Below are 9844 nucleotides of genomic sequence, written 5' to 3'. Positions count from 1 at the left end.
TGGCCGGGGCCGGGGGCCCGCGGGGGTGCGATGAGGCCCTCGTTAACGCGGAACGTGAAGCTGGTTTCTGTGTTTCGGGTTGAACTTTGTCAGCAGAAGTTGGGGATGGGGGGTGTCAGGTTGCCCTGCTTTTGCAGTCAAAAACATGGTTTTTATAAGGCTTCCTCATAATTTAAAGTTTAGGGTTTTTTAGCGTCCTTAGGCCATTATACTTCTCTTTTGCTTTACAAGTACATCAAGCAAGACGGGGTTAACGCTTATCTGAAGACATTTTTACGTATCTCTGAACCACAAGGTTTGTTGTGCGGTCGAAGAAGGGCAGCAGATGAGCTGGGCACAACTTGTTCTCAGCTTGCCTGTGTTGTCTGTTTCATATCAATTTTTTACCCTCAGTATGCTTAACAAATGCTTTTCTTGGTGTCTTTCTTGGAGGTTAGATGGGTGTAATGGCTTTCATATTGCTTTGATAGGAACCCATGATGAATCTGAGGGGAACAGCTGTCTTGTTATCTAAGTTCATGCTTACAGTTGCTAACCTTTTCCTTTCCTGCTTTCATGGTTTTGTCACTACTGCTAACTTAATAATGTTCACGATTTTTTTTTTTTTCCCCTTCAGGAAAGTGCTAAAAGGATTAGATTACTGAATTCATCATCAAAAGATAATATGACTGCTTTCTATGGGATAAATCAGTTTTCTCACCTGTTTCCCGAAGAGTTCAAAGGTATGTTTTCTGGCTGCTGCTATTGCCCTTTCTGTTATTTTTCTTATTCTTCCCCAGAACCTTGTCTTTCAGACTTACAGATTTTTCCAGTGGTGATAGTCAGCTAGTTTGCAATGTCTGGTACCAAAGTGTGAGTACTTCTGAAGGATATAGCAATCCTCTTCATGTTTCTCTAGTCTTGCAAGGTTGAATTGCCCAGAACCTGAATATGATTTAGTATGCAAGACTTTTCCTCCTTTCTTCTTCCTGGGCTTTAAAGCCTTCAGTTGCAACAGTTTTAAAATTGGAAAATACAAGGTTCTCAAGTGTCCAAAGTTCCTGTTCCTACCCCAAGACAAAACTGACAAACAGAACAAAGCTTGGAGGCCCCTGGCTGTACAATGATAGCTGTGACTTTCAGGAGCAATATGACAGGCTTAATTTTTCTTTAGTAAGAAAATTTGTCTGATACCTAACCATCCTTCTCTTCTTGCTGTTCAAGTCTGCTCTTATAGGTCATGTTCATTGAGGGATTTTTTTTTAATTTTACGTAATTAAGCAGCTTTTTTCAGAGAAAAAGTAGCAATCTGTGTGTGTTTCAGAATCTTTACATTATTCTTCTCTTATTTTTCCCGATTTATCTGACTAAAACCAAGTAATGTTTTTCCAGTAAGTAAAATATGAAAACTTTCAAACAAAACTTGTTTTATGCAATGGCTATTGATCAGCTTTAGGAAATCTTCACGCTTTGCACCCACATTCCCTACATGGAATATTTCTATTCTTTCTAGAACTGTAGCAGTGTTTACATTCACTTGGGAGTATAATGATTATTTTTAAATGCATGAGTTTTCTATGGATTTGAGAATGAGGTGTAATCTCGTGATTGTAACTACAGATCAAAGTTACCTGTATGGCTTCCAGTAAAACAGTTGTTTGTGGGTTTGTTTTTTAGTTAGGAGATTTATAGATGTTTGTATTCTGCGTTTAGCTATTTACTTAAGAAGCATACCTCACAAACTTCCCAGATACGTGAAAGTACCAAAGGGAAAGGATAAACCTCTGCCAAAGAAGTTTGACTGGAGAGATAAGAAAGTCATTACAGAAGTGAGAAATCAGCAAACAGTAAGTCCTGGTGTTTTCCTTTCCTGGTTCTCAAGCAATGTTCATAGACAGTCCCAGCAGGTCTGGGAAGCACAGGGAAGGTTTTCGATGGGACCGGCACTGCCTCAAGACTCCTTGGGGTGCTGGCTCGAGTACGACTGGTTGAACATACACAAACTCTCGTCACATCTCATGTAAAGCGGGGTCAGACTTAACAGCATGAGATGTAAAAGTTGCACATTGAGGAATTGTGCAGATGTAAAATGTGTGTAATACGTTTTTTTGATCTAGTTAACTAAATCTACAGATGTTTTGCATGGATTTTGTGTTTTTTCTGAAGAGACTGAGGCAAGTTCAGTACCTGGCCTCATCCCCCTGTTTCACCTGGATTTGTACAGATCCTTTGCTGTTGTTTCCTCTCATGATTGAATGCCCTTGGCTGATCAACACCCTTATCTTCAGGACTGAACACCTCAGGATGCATTCATAATAACCAGACCCCATATGATTACAGTTTATCCCAGAGTGGTTATGGTCACTGGTGAGAAATAAGCTGTTAAATCCCCAGTGTCTTTCCTTTGTGTGCTTCACATAGCGTAACCTGGACCTTGCCTAGGAATAAATCCTGCTTCTTGTTTTAAATGCCACAGTTTAAAGAGCCCAGAACTGCAGTATAGTTTCTGTTACTAAGAATTTTTCTGTTATGTTTAAGTTTACTGTGTCTTAAACTGTAAGCTAATACATTTCTATAAAATCCTTCAGATGGTAGAAAGTTGCAGACTGTCTTCCTAAGTGCATCCTTTTAAAAACCTTACTAACTAATGTGGTTAAAAAATAATTTCATCCTGAGCCCAAATAACTTCTTAAGGAAATAGATCTCACAGTAAAAAGCATCCTCAGACCTATCTTAAAGGGCAAAAATGAATTGGGTAGAAATCCTTAAAATAAGAAATGCATAATGCATTTCTGGCTTTCAGAGAGCTGGGGGATGGGGGCAGGAAACCACAGTTGAGTATTCTAAATGGCTGATTCAGTTTCTTTATTATTGCCTTAAAAAGGAAGTTCAGGGTTCACGGTTTAGCCCTAGTCAGCAACTAAGCACCACACAGCAGCTCACTCACCTTTCCCCTCCAGTGGGATGGGGAACGAAGGAAAAAGATAAGAACATACGGGTTGAGATACAAACAGTTTAATAGTGGAAAAGAAATAAAAATAATCATACTAATACTGCTACTACTAATAATGATAATAATAGGTAATGAAAATACTGCTACTACTGATAATAATAGGTAATGAAAAGGGGAAAAAATTGAAATGTCCCTTTGGTGGGTTTAGGTCAGCTGTCTGGGCTGTGTCTCCTCCCAGCTTCCCTGCAAGACAGGAGCAGTATGAGAAACTGAAATAGTCCTTAGTGTAATATAAACATTGCTAGGTAACTACTGAAAACATCAGTGTGTTGTCAACATTCTTCTCGCAGATATCCAAAACATAGCCCGTACTAGATACTGGGAAAAAACCCAAAACCAGCACGTGTAGTAGATGAAGAGCATTACAAGACCCTTTTGACTTTTTTTTTCTTTTCATATCAGGCTTCAAAACCAAAGCTGACTTTTTCTTTCTCCCCTGTTTCCCATCTCTCTGTACCAGTGTGGAGGCTGCTGGGCTTTCAGCGTTGTGGGCAGCATAGAGTCTGCCTATGCAATTAAAGGAAATAACCTGGAAGAACTCAGCGTACAGCAGGTTATTGACTGTTCGTACAATAACTATGGCTGCAGCGGGGGATCCACTGTTAGTGCGCTGAGCTGGCTGAACCAGGTTTGAAACTTTCCTTAAATCTTGAACCCTTCCCTACCTTTCATATTAACATTCTTTTTTACTGGGAAAAAGTGATGGGAGGTGATTCTCCCCCTCTACTCTGTTCTTGTGAGAACCCCACCTGCAGTGCTGCGTCCAGCTCTGGGGCCTTCAACCTTAGAAAGGATACAGACCAGTTGGAGTGAGTCCAGAGGAGGCCACGAAGATGCTCAGAGGGCTGGAGCACGTCTGCTGTGGGGACAGGCTGAGAGAGTTGGGCTTGTTCAGCCCGGAGAAGAGAAGGCTCCGGGGAGGCCTTATTGCACCTTCCAGTCCCTGAAGGGACCTACAAGGAAGCTGGGGGCGACTTTTTACAAGGGCCTGTAGTGACAGGACAAGGGGGAACGGGTTTAAATTGAAAGGGGGGAGGTTTAGATTGGATATCAGGAAGAAGTTCTTCATGGAGAGGGTGGGGAGGCAGTGCAGAGAAGCTGTGGATGCCCCATCTCTGGAAGGGTTCAAGGCCAGGCTGGAGGAGGCTTTGAGCAACCGGGTCTAGTGGAAGGTGTCCCTGCCCATGGCAGGGGGGGTGGGATAGATGGGCTTTAAGGTCCCTTCCATCCCAAACCATTCTGTGATTCTATGAAAGTGGAATGTACAGCTCATCTGATTTTTTTTTTTTTTTTTCCCCTTTGGTATGCATGTATAGGTATGTATATATGCATATACATACGTGTGTGTGTATATACCTATTTATATAGTCTGGAATCAAGAAAGAGTTTATTCAAGCAGAATTGAATCTTGATGGGAATTTTATAGTCCATATATGTTCTTGTAAATGTAACAAATCCACCCACAAACATTGAAAATCATGTTTCTTGAAAGCTACAGTATTTCTACTGAAATGAACTGGAACTGCAGACATACAGTACCAACGTGGAAGGAGACATTTATCCACATGCTATTTTGTGGATCTGAGTGTCCAATTTAGGCACCAGCACCTGGGGAAGAGGAGGGATGCTGAGATTTTCTGCTTTTGAATTTCTGTGGTTTCCATTGCAAATACTGTAAAATCATTCAGAAGTGGGGAGAACCTCAGAATAAAATTGTCTGCATTTGCTTATGTTTCACTTGCAACCCAAACCCATGAAAATGCATAGTTTCAAAAAGAAATTCCACTCAGTTACAGCTAACACATTTCATTCATGAAAAATGCAAAATGTGTGTTAATAATATATGTAAGCAGAAACATTTTAATATCTTTGAGAGAAAAAGTATTCTCTAGGACAACAGTTTGAGTTATAGGAATATAAGAAGCAGCTCTTAGTTTTTGCAGTTTAAAAAAAAAAAAAAAAAGGTGATTGCCTTTTTTAAGGAACTCTGTAATTCTCCCCGTGAAGATTCATATAACCCCAGCTAGTAACAGTCTAGAAGCTTGGTTATGCTAGTGTTGCAAGAAGGACAAAGGATATTCATCTGGGTTCCTCTGAAGCAAAATTCCCTCTTGCTTGGCAGCAGAGGGACTGCAGCTGAATCAGACTGGACAAGACACTGTCATAAATGTGCAGCACTGCAGGAGACAGGTATGAGAGGTTGAGGCAATACCTTTGTAGCTGGACCTTGAACTGTGACAGCCATTATAACACATCTACTGGCGTGAGGAATTGATGCTAGTAGCAGAATTGGACTTAATTTCAATATTTTACAGACCTGTTCTTGGGATATTTGTGGTTCTTGAACTGTCCCAAGAGGAGGATCATTTTGTGTGTGGATGTCATTTGAAGAGAATGAAGGGTCATTCATTAAATGAGTGTGTAGTCTCCAGCTTGAAATGGGTGAGATTGCTCATGAGGCTAGTTTAAACCAGAGACAACTTTTAAATTTTGTTCATTGTTTAAACATTTCTGAATCCCTTCTGAAGCTTTCTTTGCCAGCAGGAAAACGAGAGCTAGTAAATGCCTCATTTCCCAACGTGACGTCCTTATGTTGGATCTCGCCAAGAACACACTGAAATTTGAGTGAGCTGTGTGGTTGGTTTCTGGGTCTGTTCGGATCTGTGTAACGTTAAAGCCAAACGCATTAAATTCTCATGCATTTATCTTCTTGCAGACAAAAGTCAAACTCGTGAGAGATTCAGAATATGCTTTTAAAGCTCAGACAGGACTGTGCCATTATTTTGGTCTCTCAGATTTTGGCGTTTCGATAGCAGGATTTGCTGCATATGACTTCAGGTAGCTACTATCGATTCTTTTTATTTGCTGTACTTTTCCTTCTGTGTTCACGAACTGTGGAGTCAGTGAGAGCCAGTAGTGCATTGACCAGGCAAAGGTCACGAGCCTGATTGCATCAGTTCTGTAGCTGTGTACTGGGTAAGAATTAATGCGTATCGTTTTTTAGGGTTGTGGCTTGCCACAATGAATCCACTGAACCATCACTAGGCTTGTTCAACTTGGAAAGCTTAAGTCAATGTCTTGAAATCAGGTATTTTCAGTTGGCGGTGTTTAAATTGTGTCAGTTACAAATTTAAATATATGCTAAGTGAACATTACATTGCTTAAGTAGCAGAAGTAATAAATCCTACCAATAATAATTAGAATTTGTTGAAACATTTAGGAAGTATTCAGTTAGTTCAGTATTCATCCATTTACATACCCACCTGCATCCTCCTCCAGTCTGTGACTTAGCAAATGGTGTTGTCAAGTGAATTTTGTAAAGACAACCGGTAGCTTTTTAAGTTTCTGTACCAAGAAATTTTGTTTCTAATTTTTATCAGCACAATGCAGCTGCATCCTGAACTTCAAGACAAGAAATGTAATTCTGACTAGGCATCGAATTACTGCCAGATATCAGCAACTAAGATCAATTATACCTTTGTCAGCGTCTATTTGCCAAACGTAGTTACTGCACATGCCATGCAGTGATAAAGATTTCCTGTTCCGGTTTATTACATAAATAAAACTGGATGAGGATGCTAACGGTTATGTCTGACAGTGGAGGTGTCCTGTGTTTTGATATGCTTGAGATACACATTTTAGGGTATTACTGTGTTTGATGTAGGAGGTACTTCTGCATGCTTGAAAAACTAATGGGAAATAAAATGCAAATAGAAATTAATGGTTTGTCCAAACCATTTGGCTCTTAGTTAAGAGTGGTGTATGAAAGGTACGTAGGGCTCACCATTGCCCAGTGACTTGACCTAGAAACCTGCTTCATTTTGATAGCATCATAGCTTTTGATCAGCACCTGTCCCATAGTCTGTGCCCTACGTTTGTATTACTCTGTTGTAGTATAGGAAATACGTATTTATTGATACGTGTGACGTGGTGTGTAGAACCCATAGGATATAGTAGAATCATTTGAGTTTTAAATTGTACTTAACAAATAGGTTACCACCTCTCAAATGGCTGTAGTGTGCTAACCTAAGTCTCTTGGCATTATCTCTCCCTCCTTTCACAGTGGTCAGGAAGAAGAAATGATGCGGATGCTTGTTAACTGGGGCCCTTTGGCTGTAACAGTAGATGCGGTTAGCTGGCAGGATTATCTTGGTGGGATCATACAGTATCACTGCTCCAGTGGAAGAGCAAATCATGCTGTTCTCATCACCGGTTTTGACAGAACAGGTGTGTTTCTGTCAGCTGAGCTTCAACCCAGTAGGTTTTGTGCTTCTTCTCTTACTTGTAACTTGCCTCGTGTGGGGCACATGGTTACAATCCATGTTTTGCTAAGAGGCCTTTGGTTTGGTGTCCCATCAGTTCTGGAAGTACAGTCTGATCCTAGGAGAAATACTCTTCTCCTCTGTGCTCCTTCAGTTCAGTGGGACTTCATGTCCTTGTAAAGTCATGAACACAGCTCTGTGCCTCTTTGTGCTACCAGAGGATACATCCAGTCTGTTCAATGCTGGACTGTTAGCTCTGTCCTCTGTGTGAACAGCTGTGGGTTTCACTGCACTGCATCATCAAACCGTCACAAACTATGAGATATTACAATGGTAATTAACTCTGCAGAGCGTTAGAAGTTTTTTATGCTTCCCACATCTCACGTTGTCTCTTGTCGATGAAAACGTCTCTTCCAGGTAGTATCCCTTACTGGATTGTACAGAACTCTTGGGGGCCTACGTGGGGAATAGACGGCTATGTTCGTGTTAAGATAGGCGGCAATGTCTGCGGTAAGTCTGACGCAAAATAATGAAAGGGGTAAAGGCCACATGCTGGGATATGTTCCTCCATGTAAGTAAAGCGATGTAATGGGATCCTCGGAGAGGAGATGAAAATCATTGCTATGTTTTACAAGAGGTGAAATGAGTCCACGTGGAAAAATAAAGTGGTTGCTAGTTCAACCAAGCTGTATAGTTGTGCGATTGAAAAACGCTGCAAAGGTAAAGCTATATAAGGCACAACAAATAAGGTGCTGTTGTACCTTACCACGTGAGGTAATGGCATTGCAAAGTGTACAGGCGAGTATCGTGGGTCTAGGTTAGTGCCGTCGCTATGCTCAGTGCAGGTAAAACAGCTGCTGCCCTTGTCTGGTGGATGCAATCATCTCTGGGCTCAGTTTAGCAAACGTGGAACATGGATCAGCCTGTGCTTGGGAATCCCTCCAGCAGTGCCTGTTTCCCCGTGGATCCTGTCTTCTGATTTAGAGGTGCTCTGACACCACTTGTGAGGGTATAAGAGCCATCGCCCTTCGGTGCCTTCACGGGCTGTAGTCAGACTTTGCTTTTAGTGATGGAAGGTGCACAACAGTGCCAAAAGAACTGAACAAAAGCTTAGTGTGCTCTATGTTTGTGTGTGCGTGAGCATTTAAAAACCTGTCTTGTAAGGGAATTTGTGATCTCTAGTCGCTTGGTGAGCTTTCAGAGCTACACAGCTCTATATTGTCTGTCCATCACTAATGAGCATGATGAAGGGAGGAGAGGATGTCAAGGCTTAGATTGCTTTTCAGCACCCGCATTGCAGCAACGCTGAATCCTCAGAAAGGATCTAAGGTTTCGCACATGAAAGCGGAGGACGGAGGAGTGAGGAGCACAGCTGTAAATAGTGTAGGCAATGAAGAAATAAAAGGGTTGCAGCTGATTCCCTGCTTGTCCCCAGCACCTCACCTACTGCGGAGGCATGGAGGAGAGAGGGCGTTACATGAACATGAATTCCGGGAACTTACTTCTGGCCAGTCTCCACTTCCAGTATTTATTGTATTCTTCTGTTTCATTTGTAGGTATAGCAGATACAGTTTCATCAGTGTTTGTTTGACACTCACTGGACGAAGACCACCATTATCATTTGGATAATAGCTTGGTGCACACTTTATGTGAAGATTTACTTCAAAGCAACGTTTTCCGAAATAAGAAATGACTGTAAGGGCACTTCCTGCTTTTAGGCAGTACAGGAATGAGTTGGCTGGAGTTTTTAAAAGCATTTTTATGTTGAATGTGTCATGTGTGTCAAATCTCCCATGGAATATGAAGACTCAGAATCAACTGCAGCGTACGCAAAAAGAAGTTACAAAGAGGGACTGAAACTCTCAATGCAAACTCTGTCCAGGAGTTGAATGCTACTCCATAAAAAATACCTTACAAGGAAAGAAGTGATGAAAAATAAGGAATATGGATCAAATAAGCAATGGTATGACAGCGTATAATCAAAATGCTTTGAATATAAGAACCACCGTGATTAGGACTGTTTTTATTGGGCAGGGAGGAAGGGCAGTTGTAAGAAAGTATTCTGTTTTCCTTTGATACCTGTCTTGGCTTTTCTAGCACCTCTGACAGACACACACCTTTTGTCTTCCTCCCTTTTATGAAATCCCGCTTTTTCTCTTTTTTCCAGAGACAGCACCCGCTGTCTCAGAAGTGCTGCAGTCCTTCAGTTTCAGTCTTCATCCTTTAGTGGGTAAATGTAACTCCAGAGCAGGGAGTGTGTTTTGGAAAGTGCCTAGAATATCACAGTCTTCTGGATTAGTTTGTTAGGTGGATAGAAAATTAAGAAGTAACTGTATTTAGGCAAACTGAGGCAGTTCTAGTGGTTTAACATCCCGTGGCCTGGCAGGATGTATGTGTTTAGCAAATCAGCCTTTGCGTGCTTTGGGAGTTGTGTCGATTCCATGCCTTCTCCCTCCTCTACTGCACAACAGTGAAGCCAGTTGCAAAGCAGAAATTAAAAAACCTACTATAGAAAAAATTGTGAGGGTGGTTAATGTATATTGGGCACCTTTAGAAAGAGGCAATTACAGAATACTCCAAATAAACTGGA

General features: G+C 41.3%; 1 protein-coding gene across 1 annotated transcript; it reads left to right on the top strand.

The window, feature by feature from the left end:
• Positions 1 to 30: 30 nt before the first annotated feature.
• Positions 31 to 8878, top strand: CTSO (cathepsin O). The gene is made up of 8 exons (XM_010156468.1): positions 31 to 78; positions 617 to 722; positions 1693 to 1826; positions 3453 to 3620; positions 5709 to 5830; positions 7056 to 7219; positions 7672 to 7764; positions 8811 to 8878. The coding sequence occupies exons 1-8, from the start codon at positions 31 to 33 to the stop codon at positions 8843 to 8845; spliced, it is 870 nt and encodes a 289-aa protein (XP_010154770.1). The 3' UTR covers positions 8846 to 8878.
• The last annotated feature ends 966 nt before the right edge of the window (positions 8879 to 9844 follow it).

Source organism: Eurypyga helias, unplaced genomic scaffold (assembly GCF_000690775.1).
Source record: "Eurypyga helias isolate BGI_N326 unplaced genomic scaffold, ASM69077v1 scaffold1448, whole genome shotgun sequence".
In the NCBI taxonomy this organism is placed as follows: Eukaryota; Metazoa; Chordata; class Aves; order Eurypygiformes; family Eurypygidae; genus Eurypyga; species Eurypyga helias.
Note: the sequence above shows the minus strand (reverse complement) of the source record. Positions and strands in the feature narration are given on the sequence as shown.